At 41.6% G+C, this 21,193-nt stretch overlaps 2 protein-coding genes across 3 annotated transcripts in view; one reads left to right on the top strand and one right to left on the bottom strand.

The window, feature by feature from the left end:
- Positions 1-3,862, bottom strand: part of PI4KA (phosphatidylinositol 4-kinase alpha) — a gene marked incomplete at its 5' end in the record, with an annotated part of 65,382 nt that extends 61,520 nt beyond the window's left edge. For both annotated transcript variants that reach the window (XR_014229551.1, XM_082324881.1), the window contains 2 exons: positions 930-1,046; positions 3,665-3,862. Coding sequence is in view for 1 of the 2 variants with exons in the window: in XM_082324881.1 (XP_082181007.1) it covers positions 930-1,046; positions 3,665-3,862 (315 nt within the window). The remainder of the gene's footprint in view (positions 1-929; positions 1,047-3,664) is intronic.
- A 262-nt stretch (positions 3,863-4,124) lies between these two features.
- Positions 4,125-14,483, top strand: SNAP29 (synaptosome associated protein 29). Its single transcript, XM_082324772.1, has 5 exons — positions 4,125-4,601; positions 6,153-6,349; positions 7,084-7,169; positions 8,268-8,372; positions 10,095-14,483. The coding sequence occupies exons 1-5, from the start codon at positions 4,374-4,376 to the stop codon at positions 10,250-10,252; spliced, it is 774 nt and encodes a 257-aa protein (XP_082180898.1). The 5' UTR covers positions 4,125-4,373; the 3' UTR covers positions 10,253-14,483.
- The last annotated feature ends 6,710 nt before the right edge of the window (positions 14,484-21,193 follow it).

The following is a 21,193-nucleotide window of genomic DNA, read 5'->3' as shown; positions in this document are numbered from 1 at the left end:
GTCACAAAATAATTTTAAGGCAGCTAGAAATTCAGAGTGCCAGTCCCAATTCAGCACGTGATCCATCCCATGGCCTTATGCAAGTCACTTAGCACATCTGTGTAACTTCAGCTTCCTAATCTGCAAATCAAAGGATAGCACTTTCCTTCCTCATAGAGTAGGATTAATTAATATTAACTGCTGGCTTTGAAAACATCATAAAAATGCTACGAAACGTGAATACAGCTGCCTTATTTAAAATTCATGCTACAAAAAAAGCAAAAAGGACAATATGCATGTAAGCTGTATCATAGTAGATACTAAATAGGACGAAATTCAGGCCTGATACAAACACTAGCAATATTAAACAAATTAAGAGTTAGGTCTAATGACTTTGGACCTAGGACTCGGTATATCATTCCTTTCCTCTGCACGAAATCACGCCCACAGTTCGAAGGGAAGAGAACCAGCTTGTCATAAACAGGCTGACAGACATGAGAGGGATGTTCGTATACAATGCAGCCTATGTGCACTGTTTGTCTTTTTATCCCGGCTAGCACCAGGCATGAAAAGGCCTATTACAAACCTGACATTCAGGAGTATGGTGGAACATACACGTCATTTAGAAGCATGTGGGGAAGAACGTAATGACACATGTGGTTTGAGCGAACCCTCCTGAATAGCCTTTCCTTTCTCTCCTTAAGATATGATGACCAAACACCACAACAGCAGTTTGGCTGCGGCAGTGCCATGGCTACTGTCGATCACACTCGTCAGCACTGTCCTTGTTTCCTTGTGATCTCCTCCTGCCTGCATCCATCTGTTATCTCTCATCTTTATATTTATTTTTGTGAATAGCAAATACCAACTTTTCATTCATTGAACAACTACATTTGAATTCACCCAAAATCTTTCAAGTTAAATAGAGTTAGCCTAAGTGGGAAAAATACCTGAAGGTCAGATTCAATTAGAAAGATTCCTAAAGCAATAACAGCATCTCTGCGACGTTCGTCTAACTGGAAAATCCCATGGAAATCCACTGGACACATACAGAGCAGTTTTTGTACCTGAAAAACAGTGGAGGGAAAAAACAGTGGAACAAAACCAGAAGTGTCAAACAATGCAGGGGAACAACAGTACATGTGTTATAACTGTCTTTCAAAAATCCACCAGTAGACCTCAGGAAAGCAATGCAAAAAGCTCTCAGCTTCTCTTTTATGGAGCAGAGCTAGACATCATGTCCATGCCCTAGAGCACGCCAAGCAACAGGCCTGGGTAGCACTAATACAATTGCAAATATTTTCACAGCAGAGAAACGAGCTGCCAGGCTGTAGTTTTCAAGACTCATTCAGACCTCCTGTGTTTGAAGTGGACAGTAGTCTTTTCATTTTCTGGAAGACAGATGGCCACATCGCCCTCCTTTAGTCATCAATCTTAATGAGAGCATCTAAGGGCTAGGAAAGACTGATGAATGACAGAAACTAGAAAAAGACAGAAAAATCTCAAGTAGATGTCAAACATTTTTACCACCACATGGGTCGATTTAAAAGTTTTCTTCAACACTTGATCAAGCTGTTTGCTTGTTTTCACATCTCAAGAGAATTTCTGAAACTTTTCAGAGCATCACATTCACAGAACTTATTCCTGCATCCCAGGTACAACAAAGTCTTCCTTCCACTAATTCACTAGGCATTTTGGATGTGCAAGAAATATGCAGCAGGCACGTATATCATATTTACTCAATTCCTATAAACAAAAACCAGGCAGATGGAGCTTTGGTTACAGCTACACCAATGCATTTTTCATATACGGCACTGAACGATAAACTCTTACCTAGCAGAGTATGACTTTTGCTCAAAGCCTTTTAACATAACAGAGTAAGTTTCCAGAACTATTATTTTCTCACTACTTACCTATTACTTCACTCCACACCCAGCAAACACACATCTAAAGAATATATCAAATCTCCCAAACACTTTGTTTTCCTATGGAACTGTTAAGAAAGGGAAAAATGCAACAAGCATATTGTCTGCTTATAAATCTCCTTGATGTTAATAAATATTACCTAAAAAGGACTGTCATAATAAATACCTATGTTTGAATGACCTATGTTTGAATGTCAAGTTACTTCCTATTTAGATAACTCTTTAAACACCCCGCCTTGAAATTTCTAAATCAAGAACCTATTTCCCTAGAGGATTAGAAGAATTTACTGGATGCTCAGTGGAATTTAAGATTCTGGTCCTTAAACTGCCAGACCTCAGAGTTACAAGACCTGTAACACAACACAAATAATCCTCTTGCTCAACATAAAATACAGCAGAGGAAATAGGAACTTTGGAAAATAACTTCTGATGCGTGTGTCCCACATCAGGTTAATATTTGCAATAACATGAGTGAACTAGACATGAACTGTTAATATCATTTATCTCCTACTGTAGTCCCTCAAACTAAAAAGAAAAAATATCCCTGGATATTAGTGAATCAACAGCAAGGCTTAAAAAAAACTATTCACGGCTGGCTGTCAGACCAATGGTAGACTTCCAGAACAAGAACTAAGAAAAGAAGCCTGCAACAGCTAGCCAAGAACAAGCACTATAGTTTTCACCAGCACAGAGCTGTGCTTTTCAATAATTTAGTCATCTTTCATCATTGCACGGAGCAATTTAGAAGTTCAAGCACTTTATGCTCAGAGAAGCCAACTCCCGAAACACCAGGCTGTCCACCTCTCCTCCCCGCAGCAGCACAACACTTGCCCGTGCCAGCAGCGGAGACCCATGAAGGGAATTGTCCAGAGAAAGACCCCCTGTCTGGTGTTACATTCAGTCGAGGTTTATCTCAACCAGGCAGATTTTACCTTGAGCTGATTGCATTGCTTGGATTTAACCAGATATGTAGAATAAAGCAACTAGCTCTAATTAGGCCGAGACTAATTACGCTTTCAAGACCATGTTCCACAAATTTCAGGGACGCGCAGCCGCTGTGAGGACCCACGTTCCTCCCGAGGGTGTGGGGGGCTGCTCCGAGGTCTCCGGCCGTGGCTGCTGTGCCAACGCCTCCCGCCGCGCCGGTGTTTTTCGGTCAAGATGGGCCTCCCGAGCGTCCCGTAGGCCCGGCGCCCCCCCCCCCAGCTGGGCTGCCAAAGCCCGCTCCCACGGCCACGGGACAGCCCCCGCTTGAAGGGCGCGGCATCCTCCGCGGCACCAGCGGAGACGCCAGGCCCGGCCTCCCACGGGCGCGGCCACAGCCCCCGCGAGGTCAGGGCGTAAACCCACCCGCGGGCAGGCGCGCTGGCTCTGACCCCCTTCCCACGCATGACGGGGCCACGGACACCCCCACCCTCCCCACCCACGCGGCACAAATATTCTGCACAAGAAGGGCCCCATGCCTCCCCGCCACGGCACCCGTGATGCGGGCCCTTCCACGCAGACTCCATTCGCGTGACATACACACAGATCGCACTCGCATGACGCCCCTCCGCCCCCGCCAGACGCAGCCCCCACGCGTGCGCGTGACACTCCTACCGCCCCCGCGAGACGCAGCCCCCACGCGTGACACTCCTACCGCCCCCACAGACGCAGCCCCCCACAGACGCAGCCCCCCACAGACGCAGCCCCCCACAGACGCAGCCCCCCACGTGTGTCGGCCTCTCCCCACACGTGCAGCCGCGCCGGACGCCCCTCACCTTCTCCAGCGGCGCCGGGCTCTGCACCGCCAGCGACCGCGCCAGCGACAGCACGGTATTGAAGTAGAAGCCGCGCGCGCTACCTGCGCTGCTCCCCCGCCCCGCGCCCGCGGACGGAGCCGCCGCCCCTGTGGTGGTCGCCGCGGCCGCCGCCGCCGCAGCAGCAGCTGCCGCCGCCGCAACAGCCGCGGCCGCCATGTTGCGGGGGAAAGTAACGGGCCGCCCCGCCCTTTCTCGCGAGACCGCTGGCTTGCACGCGATCACGCAACACCAATCACGCCGCAAAGATGGCGGCGCCCGTGGCGGCTTCACTGCCGGCCGGTTCCCCGCCCCGCCCCTCGCCGGTGCCCCTCCCTCCCTGCCTCACCGCGCGCCCCCAGGCCCCGCCCTACAGATGGGCGCGCCCAGCCCGGCACCCTCCCCCCCGCGCCGCCGTAGCCTCTCCCGGCAACCGCCCTCCCTCAGGGGCGCTCGGCGCGCTCGTCCCGCCCCGGAGGGGGGCGCGTGCTTTGGTTCCGCCCGGCGCGCGGCGGCGACCTGTGGGCGGAAGGAGCGGAGCGGGCCGCAGCCTGAGGCGGCGGCGAGCGGCGGGGCAGGCTCGGCTCGGCTCGGCTCGGCTCGGCTCCCGTGAGGAGCGAGGGCTGGGGGTGCTGCCTCCGTGAGGCGCTCACCGCGGACGCTTCCTCCGCGACCCGCTTTCAGCGGTACCATGTCGGCCCTCCCGAGGAGCTACAACCCCTTCGACGACGACGACGAGGAGGAGGAGACGGCGGCGGCGGCGTGGCCGGCGCGGGGCAGCGGGGAGGCGGGCGGCGCCGAGCGGCAGCGGTACCTGCAGCAGGAGGTGCTGCGTCGCTCCGCCGCCACCGCCGACAGCACCGCCCGCTCCCTCTCGCTCCTCTACGAGTCCGAGCGGATCGGCGTGGCCGCCTCCGAGGTGGGTCGCGGCCCCGCGGGGCAGCGCAGCTCGAGGGGCGAGCGGGGAACGGAGCCTTGTCCCGGGGGCGGTTGCGGTGTACCGCCGGGGGCTGCGCCGCGCCTGCCGCCAGGCCTGTCGGCTTAAACCTCCGGGGTGTGTGTGGGGGTGTGTCTTGTTTTCCTTTTTTCCCCCGAGAGTCTCCCGAAATATCTCTTTCTACAGTTTCTCACTGTTTCAGAGGCAGCATATCCCTCTGTGGTACTGCGGACTGATTTTCTGGGTGGCGGCGGTTTGTTTTTTGAAGAAAAAAATCCCGGTTAGACCTTCTGTGTCTGTACAATACTGAGACTCAACTTTGTTTTTATCTGCTTTTAACAATTCTTACTAAGTCTTATTAAGGGCATTTATATATATCTTTATCTGTCTAAAAAGTTTTCAGCTCTTCTCTTGGTTAAATGAAAAGTCTACTCAGTTAGTTGCTTGTGATGTGCTCACATCATCCCGATTAATCATTTCCTTCATTCTTCTGCACTTGTTTCAGAGTAGAGCTTATACTCAGAGACATCGCTCGTAAAGGTCTTGTCCATTGTGTCACCTGCTAATGGGATGTTTCCTTGAATGTTAGTAATGCGATTGCCTAAGTTAATGTGAGAGCATCCACCAGCTGCAATAGGTGCTTATGCTGAAGAGGGTTCTCAGCAGCACTTCTGCAAACTTGCAGCCTCGTGATTTGTTTGTCCAGAAAAGCACAAATGAGGAATCAAGAATTTAGGCTTAACACATGGTAAAGCTTGAATTGTATGTGTTTGCTGCTTTATTGGGGGAGGGGGTGAAGTCATATTCAGCTAGAATTACCCAAAGTGTCGAGAGAATATGAACACAAGGTCTTTGGTTTGCACTAATTTAGCTGCAGGCAACTTTCCTGCCAGAATTAATCTTTGGATTACTTTAGGATAGCATTTGTGCTGCTGAATTAGAAAAATAACATAATTGCATATATCAGAATTTCTAAATTCTACACTGTTAGTATTAGCTAAAAGATTGTTCCTGCAGTATGGGAAAAGTCTATTTCTGTTTATTTCCTTTGGTTATTCTCTTTCTAAATTACCAGGAACACCCCAGTAATGTGAAAATAGTATCCCTTTTTCATGAACGTGTCATTCACAGCTAGAAATAGTTCTGCTTGCTCATTTCCCTGCCATAAACCTTTGCATTTTCACTATATCACCTATCTGGTGCCACGCTTGTTTCATCAAGAAGAAACACAGATGTCAACCTGACAAAAGGCCAATACAGAAAATTCCTGGATGCTGTTTGTAGTAGGTGTCAGGAACCTGGGCATTGCGAAGTGATGAGGATTTTGTAGCTGGTTAATACTATGGCTGACTAGCAACTCTTGATTGAAATGCCCTGGAGGAAGAGGAGTGAGGAAGAAACTGTATGCCTTTAGAAATAATCTACACAGATGAAGGAACTCTGTTATTTTCCCTTTAGAGTGTCTGTTAAAAATATTTGATGTTTCAGTTTATCTTGGCTTTACTATCTTCTCTTTTTCTGTCAATATGTTAGGAGCTTGTACGTCAAGGAGAGGCACTGAAGCGCACAGAGCAGATGGTAGATAAAATGGACCAGGACTTGAAGACTAGTCAAAGGCACATAAATAGCATTAAGAGTGTTTGGGGGGGCTTGGTAAACTACTTCAAAGCCAAACCACCAGAGAGCAAGCCAGAGCAGAATGGAACCCCTGAATATTATGCTAACAGTCGGTAAGTAAAATACAAATTTTACTTGGGACTTATCTCCTACAGCATCTCTGAAATGTCACCAGAAAATCAGAACTTAAAAATCTGTTGATTCTGTCAAGTAAACTCCTGAGGGGGTGTCTAGCTCCCTTTTTCCTTTAACTCTGAGAAAAATATTTTTACTTTTATTTATATTTGTAGTGGTAAGAATAACTTTGTATTTGTGGGAAATTAATGCAAACAGTTACACAAAATTACACAAGTAGTTCTTCAGTCTTCTGAATTATCATGCTCACTTCAGTCTTATCAGGAAATCATGATTTGTAGCATTGACATGCTTCCAGTTAAATATTATGTGTATTTCTCTAGCTTCTATTAAAAGCTGTAAATAAAACTTAACTGCTGTAAAATTACTGTGAGAAATTTATGTAAAGCCTGGTAATGCTGCATGGATTGATTTTTCTCCTTCCCTTCCCCCTCCATCCTCCACTAGAGGAAAGGAATAGATTGCCTCCAAAACAGAAGATACAGCTTTGGTTTTGATATCAAAGTTTCTGTATGCTATTTTCAGCACTAAAATGTCTGGTTCTGCTTTCACTGGAGACAAATGCTAATAGGTCATTTTAAAGGAACATTTTGGGTCAGGTCTTACAAATTTGGTCTTCTTGGATAAATTTTATACCTGTTCTTGTTTAACAGATTCAGAATGAGGCCTGTGGTCCATAGGAATGTTTTCTTTTTATTCTCTTTATTACTAGATTAAAAGAAGCAATGATGTCTAGTAAAGAACAAGAGTCAAAATACCAGGAAAGTCATCCAAATTTAAGGAAGCTAGATAATTCAGGTTTGTTAACTTTATTTTACTCTGAATGTCTATCATCAACATGGGGCAAACTTGCACAGTGGTGAAGGCAGAGACCCTTCAGCCTGCCCAACTGCTGACTTACATTGCTGCCTAATGTCTGGAGATTTGTATCCCAGCCTTCATGGCTTTGAATTCTAGGGAATTGTTTCCCTTAAAACTCTTTATACCCATACTGAAGATGTGATTTTTTTTTTTTTTTTTTTTACTTGGATACAGATTTTATTTAGCCCTTTCTGTGGGGGATTTATGCTATATCCACTAAAGACTTTAAAAGCATCCAGTGCTTATATTTGCACAGAGGAGACTATAGCCAAGAATCCACACAATGTGCAGGCAGCCTTGTCCTATGTTTGCCAAAATGTTAACTTACACGTTCAGAGGTTCTCTTTTTAAACTGTCAATTGTCATAGTTTTCAGATGTTTTCCTTGTTATTTCAAACACAGACTATAACCCTTCACACTGAAGTAGTTATTTGATTCATGCAAGGAAGTGTACACGGTTTGGTCTTGTTCCCCATTCTCACAGTACATTGACTTCTGTGATGACTTTTATGTACAAAGTAACTGTTCCTTTTTTACAGTGGGGTTCAGTTATTTAGTTTAGTATGAGTTAGAAAGCAGCAGGGTATCTTTATAGTTGTAGTTCTGTAAGTAAAGAAATGCTTTTTGGTAACATTAATCTCCATTCCACTCCACATAATATTAAAAGTCTGTCCAATAGAGGGCAGAAATAACTCTCTGGTGGCTTGACCTGGGGGAATGCTAACTGCTGGTAGAAGTTACCAACCTACGTGCTTTGTTGGTTGGGTGGCTGGGTTTTCTTCTTTTTTTCTCTCAACTACCTAGTAGAACTACAAAAGGCAGCCCGAAAGTTCATAATTGTAGCTTGATAACTGTTCATCTTGAGGGGTGCCCTATAGATAGTGATGTTGGACTGTTTGATACTCCTGCTAATAGGTTATGTGATTACATGGCAGCTGTGGTTAGACTAATTTTTAATAACCCTTCTAAAACTTTAAAGCCTCTTCTTGCTAGCTTTCTTATTATATAGTATTCTGTATTTTATACTCTTAACAGACAATGATTTCAGCAAAGCAGACTTAGTTTCTTCAGTGCAACAGGATTCCTATGCGAAGAACCAACACCTGCGAGCTTACCACCAGAAAATTGATAACAACTTAGGTGAGCGTGGAAATTGAAGCTGTTTGATGTAATGCAATTTTCAATTTTTGGTTCTTAAGCCAGAGAAAATTACTAAGTAATATATTGCCAACAAACACCTTTCCTTTAGTTCACGTATGAAGTTAGATAATAAAAACAAAATCCTTTGGTTGTATTCTGCATTTCAAAACTGTTTACGTGGCAGAATCCAAAGTTTGATTGAAACATACATTATTTGAATGGTGGAATGCTGTGGGATGTCTGTGGGTCAACTGCTTGCAAATATTAATAACAAATCTGAGTTAGAAATGCATTTCACGTGAAACCAGCGAGAAACAAACTGGCTAGGATGCCTGGAATAGTATAAATCTGTTGTGGAAACTGATATGCTATTGACATCAGTACTTCAACTCTTCTGCAACATGCTTGTGCTTTAGAAATAGTTAGATTTTGAACTGTCCCTGAGCAAAGAGACCAGGGGGAGAAAACCCACACCAAAAGCTTGAGTCCCCTTAGATCATATATTGACAATAAGAAAAACATTCTTACCAAATGTGAATATGCTAGCAAATCTGTGTCATTTGAATGAGGAAATGGTGCTGAAATATCCCATAATGCTTGCATTCGGGATATGAAAATGTTTCATTGAATCATCCTGTAAGTTGACTGGAATATCACTGGGACAAACAGGCTTAAGCATCCATTCTGAAAAATCTTAAGCGGGTACTAGTAATATTAATAAGGAAAAACCGCTTCAAATTGGCATCCAGATTATACCAGTATGGGTACTTACTACCTTTTTTCTAAAGCTTACCACTTATATTGAAAGATGCATTCAACTAACCTGACAGTTAAACTCTGATATTACATTGTACATCATTTTGGACCCAAAGAATTTACAACTGTGTGCAGCTTTTGAAATAAACATGTTTTGCAGAAAACAGAAGACTCAAAAGGCACTAAATATTTAATTTGTGAATTTGCTGCATTTCTTTTATTACTTCCCCAAACCATTCAGCTGACTTTCTCTTCCTTTGTTCTGTAGCATATATACAAAGTGCCTCTTTGCTTACATGTGTCATTGTTTAGCTGACCTAGAAAGAAGAGATTGGAAAGAAATCAGAAAGGAATAGATCAAAGAGAAATAATCAAGCGTAAGAGTTAGTGGAAGCACATTTGTTCTACTCCTAAGCTGTGCAAAACTTACTAGCCTCAGAAGCATTTATACCAATCAATCATACAATAAAGTAGTTTCCTTGTAGCCAAACTAGAAAATCTGGAAATGGGGTTTTTCCATCTATGTTAAATAACTAACTGCTTAAATCTTCAGTGTGTTGACGATATCTCTGCATGAAGTTTAAAGAAAAACAATTGAGGTAGTGAGCATATTCTGTATACTGAGCTGAGAAAAGATGTACCCAATTTTCTATAAAATAAGTTAAAAAAAAAAGAAAAGTAAAAACTACATTACAGGATATGTCATTTTATAAAGGTCCAATTTGGTTTTAAGCATTTGTAGTTAACTTGTGATGGAAAAAAGAAGGAAGTGGTTATTTCTGATAGTAAGGCAGTAGAAGTGTTAAAATATCGGTGCTTCCACTATTGGAGGAGAAGACTTGGACTTGAACAGTTGTAACTAGCACTTTCTAACCCAGGGTCTGGGAGAAGAGGGAATCCCAATAGTGTCTATTTAAACATTAAACAACCGCTTTGATTTCTTATGGTCCCTCTCTTCGTTGACAGATGAGATGTCTTCTGGGTTGAGTCGTCTGAAAAACCTAGCCCTTGGTCTGCAGACAGAAATAGATGAGCAAGATGATATGCTGGATCGGCTAACAAAAAAAGTAGAGACGCTGGACGTCAATATTAAAAGCACTGATAAAAAAGTCCGACAACTTTAAAGGATTTTTAGAAGTAATTTTTTTTTGTCCAGCGTCAGTTCTTCTTGGATGTCTTATCTCAGCTGAACTCTTAAAAAATCTTGGACAGCGTCTGTTTCTCTTTTTTCTGATATGTTATTGATTTTGTTGTCATTAAAATTGCATAATCTTAAGTGCAGCATAATACCTTAAATTTCTTCATAATGTACATGGGAAAAGTGCACGTTGAGTAAAATCTCTCAGCACTTGGTAAATGCTTTTGTGCTGGATACTCTGCTCAGTTGTATAACGCTGCGTCATGTGCGTGGAGGAATTTGCAATCTACAAAGCTTCAGTGTCCTTGGCCTGGGAGCTGTGATGAGAAAAGTAACTGCATTTTGCCTCTGTTTTGGGGAGAGGGCAGGGGGAACAGAATGCTGCTTTGTTCAGAACAAGTGTTGCTAATTCTGTTTACCTACAGCTATTTTAAATTCTGAAAAAATGCTGATTTCCAGCTGTATAAATAATTCGAGGTGACTGTTCTCTGGCATTTCTGGGGCTTAAGGAACAAACTGTTCTGTGGAAGCTGTAGCATATCAAGGGGGTCATGCAGTAATGATAATATCCTGTGCGTGTTCCCTTTCCGAAGATTACTTTTGCCAAATGGTGGATCCACGAACTGGAGGGTTTATGTTTGGGTCACTAAATGCTATCACCTTTGCAATATTTTCAGTAAAGATCTCTAAGGGTATCTTATGGTCTGCAAGATTGATGGTGACCCGAAATGTTTGGGTAACAAAATCAGGACTTAAACATATGTGCTCTTAAAGATTCTTTTGTAGAAATTGTCACCATTTGCTTTTTTATTTTGTGCTCTTTCTCAGGTCATTCAGTTAGGTGGCTATTTGAAAAATAGCTTCCATTTTAGAAATGGAAAGTTGGTCTGATATTGCACAAACAGATCATAGGAGATTGTTCTTTAATTTAACATTTAATTCAAATGTGATTAGGGATTGAGCAGATGCTCTGTTTTCCTAGGTAATGTGACTGTTTTTAAGAAAATCAGCTATGGTTCACCTACTTCTGCATTGGCTTAGCAGGTATGAAAAGTTCCTGCAAATGAAGAAAAGCTCAAAAATGTTTTGGAGTCTTCCAGATACAAGTTGGGCCTTCCAATTTGTTTTATTCCTTTGTAAGTGTCGCTGTAGAACAAAATTATTACAATTCTACTCCAGCCTGAAGACATGACAATGAGAACTTGCTGTCTGTCTTGAAAACAAATAACTTATTTTAGTTTGGAGAGGTCAAGGGACCCGTGTCAGCATTGCAGCACTCGCTATCACAGATGATAATGAGTGGCTCAGAAATAGTTACTTTTTTGAGCTGGTGCCACATTATCTTATGAATTAAAGGAAGACCTTGGGGTTTAGGGCTATCAAGCTTGTATCCTTCATGAACATCACATTCACACCCTTCCCTTTCCCTTTTTTCAAGGGATTTGTTACATTGAGCTCACTTGCTACAAAGTGCACCCAATTGTTAGGGAGAAAAGAAAACTTGAGCCTTTCTTGTTTTACTGCGTCTCCTGAAAGTGCCCTTGTGGAAGAATAAATCACTAAAAAAGCTACACTTCTTGGACATAGTATTATGGAAAAAAATATTATTCCTGGGATTACTAGCAAAATAGAGTTGTGAATTAGATTTAAGGTGAGCCTCTGTTTCCCCTTATGTCATTGATTTCAGCAGTCCTTTGATTGCTTTTTAATTTTCACTTTGTGTCATTTATACTCATTTGGAACCATAAAAAAGTTTATTACTATCAATGTATCATCTAACTTTTAGGGTGTATACCATGATTAATTCTCTCTTACTCTGTTAGAATATTTATTAATTGTATGATTTGATGTCTCAAGATGGTTGATACGTTTATTTAGTAAATGACACAATCATTAGTTTTAGAAATGTTAAGTACTGCAGTGAAGTAAGATTGAAATTTTGATTATACCTGTTTTAGTTTCTTATTTGACTTTTTCCTTTTAATAAAAAGGGTGAAAAGACTTGTATTTTTTCTTGTCCCAATACTGGTTAACAAACACTTGCATCTTAGAAAGGATGTATAAATTCTCTCCAGAACAGAGAATACCAAAAAATTGCATAGTAATTAATAAGACTTGTTTTAGTGTGAAATCTGCCTTCACCTGTATGCAACTATTTCTCACTACATTTTTTCCAAAGTAAGACTTTGGCAACTAGGACGTACACTGAGACTTTCTCCACTAAGTTATGGTTAATGGAGGAAAAATGTAGCTGGAGGATCTAGTTGTGTTATGTGTAATAAGAAACGTGGAGCTTGAATCCAAGCAAAAATTTTTGTTGATTTAAGAGTGAAGTGTGTTGCCTTTCTCGTGTAAGCTATTCCATTTTGTTAGCCTAAATTTTTTCACAAAACAGACTCAAGTTTTTGGTCAACTGTGTAGTTGTATTAGCCTTATGAAATGTTTACTGCATCCTGGATATCTTTGCCTTTAAAAACACAGGCAGGGATGGGGAATACAAAAATAAATGCCTGTTTCTGCTTTGGGAACCTTGTGAACCAAGCAGACTAGAAAACCAGGATCTCAGCCATGTGGAAGTCATACAGAGGTCTAACTTCTCATCTCTTCTAACAATCCCATTTGCTGTCTCAGTAATGTATGTCTTTCTTTACTTAGGCTTTACCACTCTATTTATTTTTTGGGTTTGTTTTTTTTTAATGGCCTTGTTTTAAAGGATTATTTCCCACATTGGATTTCTTTTGTGGGGAAAAAAAGATTGTGCATGGGTATAAATGAATTTCTGCTACAAACTGAATTCCCTTTCTCAGCTTTCATACAGATGCTTTATGCTGATAAAGAACTTAAGTCTAACTGACATGAGGAGACACCACTATTTTGTAATAGTGATGAACTTTGCTCATTAGAATATCTTCCCATCCTGCAGAAAGGGGAAATTTAAAGGAAAAAAAACCACCATGATTCTTGCCTTTCCAGGAAATGTCATGTTGCATGTGTTATGAAGGATTTATTTCAGCAGCTGTTCTTACTATTTCCTGAGGTAGAGTTTTATTTCTTCTTGGATACTCTTGAAAAACTTACCTTGTGTAGGATATAGGACTTTCAGAAGAAATTTAATTTACACTGAAGCGCTAACTTTATAAGTTAAATGATTTTGCCTAAATACTCATGTTGGCGTAGAAATTGGTGTCCTCGCAGCAAAATAGCTCTGGTTAATTTTACTCTTACTGGCTTGAGTAGAAGCTTAATATTAAGGTCAGAAGAAGATAGAAAAAAAAAAAAAAATTGTCTTCTTTATAAAAGGTGATTTTCTTGCTTCTCAAACAGTTTGCTAATCAATTTTGCAGAGGTTTTAAACACTGAAGTAGCATACCCTTCGTAATGTAGATAGAAGACGACATACTGTAAAAATAGCAAGGAAAAAAAAAAAGTGGGAATAACCAGTATCTGACTACTAGATTCCTTGGTGTATTCAATTTTTAAATTTCCTGAGCACTGAATTAAATACTGTAACAAATGATGTATAGCTAAATTTTAGTCTGTACTACAAAGATTTGTTGCTGTGCTGAACTCTATTGGCCTACTGAAATTGTTGGGATACTATATGGCATTGGGTTCTTTTTTAATATGTGAAATTTATCTGAAATATTCTGCTGCCTAGTAGTTTTTGTGAAATGATGTCATTTGTTAAATGGTGAAATAGGAAATACTTTCCAACCACTCTGCCTTCTGAACAAACAGATTTTTGTAGGCATTTTTACAAGCATAACATCATATGGAGGATATGTGTTAATTTTGACTTCGGAATACACGGGGCTTAATTTTCAAAACCACAGGTAGTGATTGCTTGTGTCTGGCTTTTTTAAATAGTACTTTACTTCTATGCCACCCAAGTATACCACTTTTTATACAAGTCAAATTGAAATATCTTTCTTTTATTTAAATGCTAAACTGGACTGTAGTTCAGCAGTTTAGGAGATTGAATGAAATGAGTGTTGAATGGTAAGACAGTCAGTAAAGGTGCTTATTGTTAATGGAGAGGTTTTGCATTTATTTCCTAAAATTCTTTGATTACAACTTCATTGACGCTTCTTTCCCATAATAAGATCTGTTAAAATGCTGGACCTACTCTGTTAAGTTTGTGCCAGAATGGAAATAATTTTTCGGCTGGTGGTTTTTGTTTTCTGAGAATAAAAAGAAGGTATTACATTTCTACTTGACTCTTGAGTAGATTCTTTCAGATCCTGAAAGAGGAATGCAAACAGGCATTTATTTTTGCGAACTTTAACTTGTGGTGATAGAATAATTCAAGACGTTGCTTGAAAACTAACCTTGCCTTAGTGCTTGGTATATCATAAACTGGATGGATGCATGAGCAAGGCAGGCAGAACAGGAGTAAGGCAAAAAAAAAAAAAAAAAAAAAAGTACCATCTTGAAAACTTAAAACCAACAGGTATGTAATATTCCCTTGTGGTCCCAAATTTGGTGATGGCAGAAAACTTCAGAATGTCCTGACCTTCAGTTAGGTTCTTATCTGTCCAGGAAGGGAGGAACTTGGCTTCTGAAATTTTTTTTGTAGTAGAGTTTAATTAACTTTGATACCACAAAGCAGAGATTCAGAAGTGCTGTTACAAAAGCTCTGAAAAGGGAAGGTCAATATGCTAGAGGGAGATTGACAGGTTTTTTTAAATTCTGATAACCTTGTTTTGCTGCCTTTGTGCTAAGAGTTCTTCAACAAATGGGAATTGAGAGCTCTTCCATCTCTGCACTTTATTGTTGCATACAGAAAAATAAAAAATGCAAAGAGCACAGTGGAAAATGGTGGAGAGCGGAGCAGTGCAGTGGATTCTGGATCTCTGCTATGAATATTATGAGCTTGCTCTGCTTGCATGGAGAATCAGTTTGAGTCTTAGAAGAGAGAGTATTTCACACAAATCTGTGTGTTTATGGCTGGTCAGGCATTTCAACCCTTTTGCGTTTTCTCCAGGACTTCCTTGCTTACAAGACAGTCCCTGCCTTTCTGGGAAATGAGAGAGGGAAGGGGAGGGAAAAGATGCTCATGCAGATCTGTAAAACCAGGCAGAGCAGGTGCTGTTGGAATCAAGGAACCCCATGCTTCTGCCTGCCTCTTTCCCTTTTCCCTGCTTCTGAAAAGAGGTTTGGTTCTAGGAGGGAGTTCTGCAACTTTCATTTTGTTTTGGTAGGTGGTCGGTTGGTTTGTTTGCTTTCAAATAAATATATTACATATTCCCCAAATGGGGAAATAACAAAGAAAAACTGCATTGGGGCCAGAACTGAAGGCTTGGTAAGGCTCACTTGAAAATAAAGCAGGGAGGTGCCCCCAGAATAAACAGACTGCCAAATCGGGAAGATCCCTGAATGCCCAGCAGGCTTTTCTAAATACAGCGACTTTGGAGCCCTGCCTCAGCTATAAAAAATCCGGATGGATTGTGACTTTGCTGTTGCCGAGGCAGAACCTTCTAGAAAATGGGCTTCCAGCATTAGCTGTGGATATCTGGGGGAAAACAATGGACCTCCTTGGCCTCTTCATTCCAGATGATCCTTCTTTTTCCTCCACATTAATTGTAAATCTGTTCTTTCTATTAATGGATAGCAGTCATTTGCCAAAGGTGAGCTCTGCCTGCAGATCAGCACTCTGCAAAGCCGCTAGAATTTCTGTCGCTGGGAAGAAGAAACCTTTGCCCAGCTCCAGTGTGTCTTGCAGCCTTCCAGGGTCAGCTAGGGCAGCAACAGGATGAAGTGTGCTACCAAGGCCATGCTGTGTGTATTAACCCTTCAGTGTGGAAAGAAAATGATACGGTTAGGAATGTGTATGTTGGGTGCTGACAGCCCTAGAGAGTGGGAGACACTGCCCCAAAAAGTTTATGATTTAAGAAGAGGCATGTTAGAGCTGTTGGGGAGAATTATACAGTTTAATTATTTTCCTTTGGTTTTACTTAACAAAACTTCTTACTGACATTATGTATTTTGTAAAATAGGTGAAGCCTAGGCTCTTTATTCCTGATTTTTAGTCTCTTCTTACATTCCATCAAGTTATTAATCAGTTTGCTTTGTCTCACTGAACGTTTCCTATGTCTTTCCCAATTTCTTCCTTGCTCTTTCATCCTTTAAATTCACCCACTCTCCATCCTATGGGGAAGAAATAGCTAACAGAAGAGCTTTCCTTCAATACGCTCTCATCAGTATTTTGCCAGACCTAACAGAGCTCAAATTATGTAGGTACTAAAATCTGACTTGCTTGCCGTAAGATTTGAGCCTCAGATTTCTCTCAGAACTTCTGTGCAACCCCAGTGCTTCTTTGCATGTAATGTTTGTTGGCTAGATGGTGTTTACTGGCCAGCACGTTTGGGTGCCTTTTGAAGGAAAATTCCTGCAGGAATTCCCTTGTGTGAAGCAACAGGAAAGGGTGGTGATGCAGTCTGCTCTTGGCTTCCAGTGAGATCCACGGTAATGTCAGTACTAAGTCACTGCATACCAACACTCATAACATCAGGTCTTGGTAGTCTTAACTTTATTGCCCTTTTATTTATTGCCTTAACTTTATTTTCACTATTGCCTTGTGGCTGGATTGGCCAATCTGTTCACATCTCTGCCCACTGGTCCTCTTGGATGATGACGACAGGATGTTCCTTCCCTCTTTGAGTGAAGTCTAGGCAGAGAGGCAGCCAAGAAATCCAGCAGTACAATATAAATAGTAAAGTTACAAAATTGCCATGTAAGAAAGCAAAGGTTAAAACCCGATTGCGTCCACCTGCCCATGGAGAAAGCTTTGCGAGGGCGGGACAGCATCGCCCTGTATTTTTCCTCCTGGAATAATGCATGCAGGATGACCAGGACTGAATGTCTGAGGACCTGTTACTTGTAATTTGACTTTTGTGGAAAGCCAAGAACTCTTAAAAGGCAGGAATTTGATGGAGACAGACAATTCCAGATTCAAAGTTCTGCAGCCTTCTGCCCTGAAAGTACTTAGGCTGCTACCACCACTGCAGAGGAGACCTGTGAGTCATTTTATCTGCTTCATTGTACATTGTTGTGTTATAGGTTGTTGAAATTTCTGGCATTTATTTTTATTCCCAAAGCTGCACGCAGAAATATAGCATAGATAGGAGCTAGCAGCATTTGCAGGTGCTAATCCTCAGCCCCCACCTTTGGGATTCTCCCCACCTCACGACGTGAGCTCCGAGGGGCAACACGAGCACAGTCAGTGACAGCGCAGCAGCCTGCTTTGCTATGGCCAGCCGACAGCTGCCACCTCCCACTTCTCCGCCACGTGGCCCATGTTCAGTTGTGACTGAGCCAGATAGATGGAAAATATTAATTAGAACATGCTGTATTGCAATATGGGGAGAAGGATGTTCTTTCCTAAGCAACATAGTTGCAATAATTCAGTGATGGGTTACTTTTTGTTGGTACATGTTCAGCAAGATGTAATGAATAAAACTGAACTGCAACATTAAGCAAAGTGCAGGTGAGAAAACTAGCTTGTCCTGTTATCAATGCACCAACATTATTAAGCCACAGAACAACTCTAGCGTGCTACGAACTGGTGTTTGTGGCACAGCAAATGTAGCCTCGTTCTCAAAAGACATAAAAATGGCCTTCTAGACACAAAAGTGCTTTCACAGGTCTGCTTTCTCCCTCTCCTAACTGGGTGGCAGAGTTTTCTCAGTTGAGCAAAAATATCACGGGGAACCTTTGTGCTGAATTGCAGCAGAAAATATTAAACAGAGATTCCTCTGCTTTTTACGCACACGCTTCCTCTTAACGCTCACTTGTATCAATCAGGGGAATATCCTCCCATACCAGTACTGTTTTCAGAAGTCCATATAAGTTGTAGTCCAGCTCCTCTATCTGATCTTTCATCACTACTGACTTTGACAAGTTTTTATTTTCCTTAGCCATCTCCCTCAGCAATTCCATGTGCCATCCAAGCAATGCATTCATTATTTAAATTTGTGAGATTTAATAATTTCCTGGCACAATGATTCCAAAACATGTGGGAGGAAAAATGGAGAAGGATTTTTCCATCTCCAGGTGTCTATTTTATTGCCTGAATCCTTGCTCTTGACCCTTTTGAATGGCTTTTTGTTGAGCTGCATTTCAACTGCTTGTCCAGGGCAGTGTCTGAGAAAGACAGTGCGGTCAGACTGTCATCCTTGCAGCTGAAGGCGGTGGGAAGGAAGCTCATTCTTAGGAATCTGATGAACCTGACTGCTCTAGCATTTCTACCTTTGAATTTCTGGAGCCGTTTTCCTTTCCGCAACCTCCATAAGCTAAATAAACACTTTTTCCAATTGCCTGCTTTACTAATCAGTGTTTGAAATACAATATTGAGGCCTTATTCCCCACTCAAGCTAATGTGCTATGCTGGGTTTACGATGGCAGCCTGCCAGAAGCCTGAGGTCTTCACCTGTGCCTAAGTGAGGTAAGATCCTTCCTTGGAGTAGTGATAAATAATGGAATTAGATAACATTTGAAGAGACATTTGTTAAGCCCCTGTGACTTTGTTTCATACCTGCCCAAAAGTCCTTAAAATGAACAGTCTTAAGAAAAGGAAGAGAACTTCCGATGACAGTCTTGCATGCTCTGTTGTTTAATTGTTCAGTCATCTGCAGGCCATGTAGTGTAACATAATGTAGTTTTGACTCTCATCAACTGCTCTGCTGTTTTAGTACCTCTGCCTGTAGTATGGAGTGACTGGAAGATTGCCAAGTAAAGGAAAGTCTGTGTGTGAACAGCCGGGAGGGATAATATGCAAATCTGGTGGAAAGAGGCAATTAAAGGCAGTTTTGTGATATAACGGAAAATAGACAATATTGAGCCTCATCAGAAATATCAACATAAACAGCAGCTACTGTACAAGGTCTCTGAGGTGAACTTTGTTGCTTTAAATAACTGCATTCTACAGAAAACAGATGGATTATGAAATCTGTGAGCAGACTTCCAGAAAACAGTTTGATCTTCAGGAACATGTCCATGTTGATGTTCAGCGTATCCTCCTGGCACAAGGGGACAAAAGGCTGCTTCTCCCTGCTGTTGTATTTACATAATACAGAGAGGAGCTGGAAAGTTGGATTACATGCAAGCTAAATATAGCTGAAAATAATACTGCATGTCATATGTAACTATGAATGGAGATGAATAGAGAGGAAGTGATATCTGAGATAAGCAGTATAATGAATGCTGCCTTGCTGCTTCGTAACCCAATAGCTGAGGAGGTAACACACCAGTTAAACAAATCAGGAAGCCCTGACTAACAAAAGGGACCATGCCGATAGCTTACCAGAACCTTGGTATCACCAGCAAATCCAACCGCATCATTTTTTGACAGGAGTGAGTCGACTGGGAAGGGACAGACCATTCCAAAATGTTTAACTTTATATTACAAATGAGGGTGGATTCAGGCTGTGTTTTAATCCTATGGCCTATATTTGACCATCCTTGTTTTGGAATAACTGATCAAAAAGCTCAACACAGTTTCCTGTATTCTACCATACATTTATGCAGCCATTTGTTCACTCGCTTTGTGAATGAGTATGATCAGTCACAGCCCAGACATAGCAAATCAAGCTCCTGTTTGCAGACAGAAACTTGGCAATATGCATTAACTGAACATAGTTCTTGCATCAGGCAACGCATCATGTGCTGTCTCAGTCACATTCTGAGCTGGAAGAGAAACATGCAGATATTTAAGGATCTTTGCGAGGGTCCATGAAAGTGGTTATTTCTTAACACTAAACTCGTTTCTTTCAATTCTTTAGTTCTCCCCTTCCATCATAACCAAAGAAACAAAAGAAGAGCTGCTTATTATCCTTACCAGTTACGTTTCAGTCTTCATGAAATGGATAGAAACACACAGAGACGACTCACTTCTGATGTGCTCTGGCTACAGAGCCTTATTCGATCCAGAATTTTAAACATATTCACACTAGATTCTGGTTGAGTCAGAGCAAATGACTCTGGGAGAGCTAGGACGGAAGAGAGAAAACTCTGACACTGGGACTAGAAATCATTCCTTTGCTTCCTGGATGCAGTATTGCGTGGCACAGAGAAGCAACTAAAAGCTACTGCATAACTGGACCTCCACACACTCTTTTTTAAATTAGTACTTTATTAGATCACATTTTTCCATTATAAGGACCAAAGATCTGCAAAGAAATATGACCACAAAATGCTAAATAAATGGTTTAACTAGCACTTTGTATGCTTCCCCTTTCATTTTTTGCATTTGCTAAAGATACTCTACATATCTGGAACAGCACAGTTAGTTTGCCAAAGATTGATGTCACTTTTTTTATGTTGCAGGGCACCTCTCAGGCCTTCAGAAAAGCAGGAAGTACCAAATACTCTTTAAATTCAGGAAGATCTTTCTAAAAAGATAGGCATTTCTAAAAAGATCAACTATACTCTAAAAAATAGGATTGTAAATTCCCTCTGGTGTTTGTTAAGGCTGCCTCTGCACAACAGGTTTTCTCCCTTTATTTAACATCCCTCATACAAGTGGTATCAGTTACATTGAAAGTACTGGCATAAAGGAGCACAGCTGTCTTAATCTTGTGTCATCTAAATTCATTCTAGTGACAGGGTAGCAAAAGTGCTTATATATTGCTTCTGCTAGCACTGGTAGGAATTTTTTTAAAGGTAATTTAGACATGTCATTATGAGGACTTTGAGCATGTAAGTCTGTGCTTACCTACATTTAATTCTAGCTTGGCCGTCTTGCTCGTTATTTTCTCAAAAATCTAAAAGGTAGCAAACACGTATGGTTGTTGAACCTCTCTGGGAAACATCTTTGTGTAGTGTTTGTGTCTTGAAAATTCTAGTTAAGACTGAACTTCCAGAAAAGCCAGTCTGTTACATTCAGGTTATATATGTCATTAAGAACCATGAAATGCAGAGAACTTCCATT

This window comes from Platalea leucorodia, assembly GCF_965183815.1.
Source record: "Platalea leucorodia genome assembly, chromosome: 12".
Classification (NCBI taxonomy): Eukaryota; Metazoa; Chordata; class Aves; order Pelecaniformes; family Threskiornithidae; genus Platalea; species Platalea leucorodia.
Note: the sequence above shows the minus strand (reverse complement) of the source record. Positions and strands in the feature narration are given on the sequence as shown.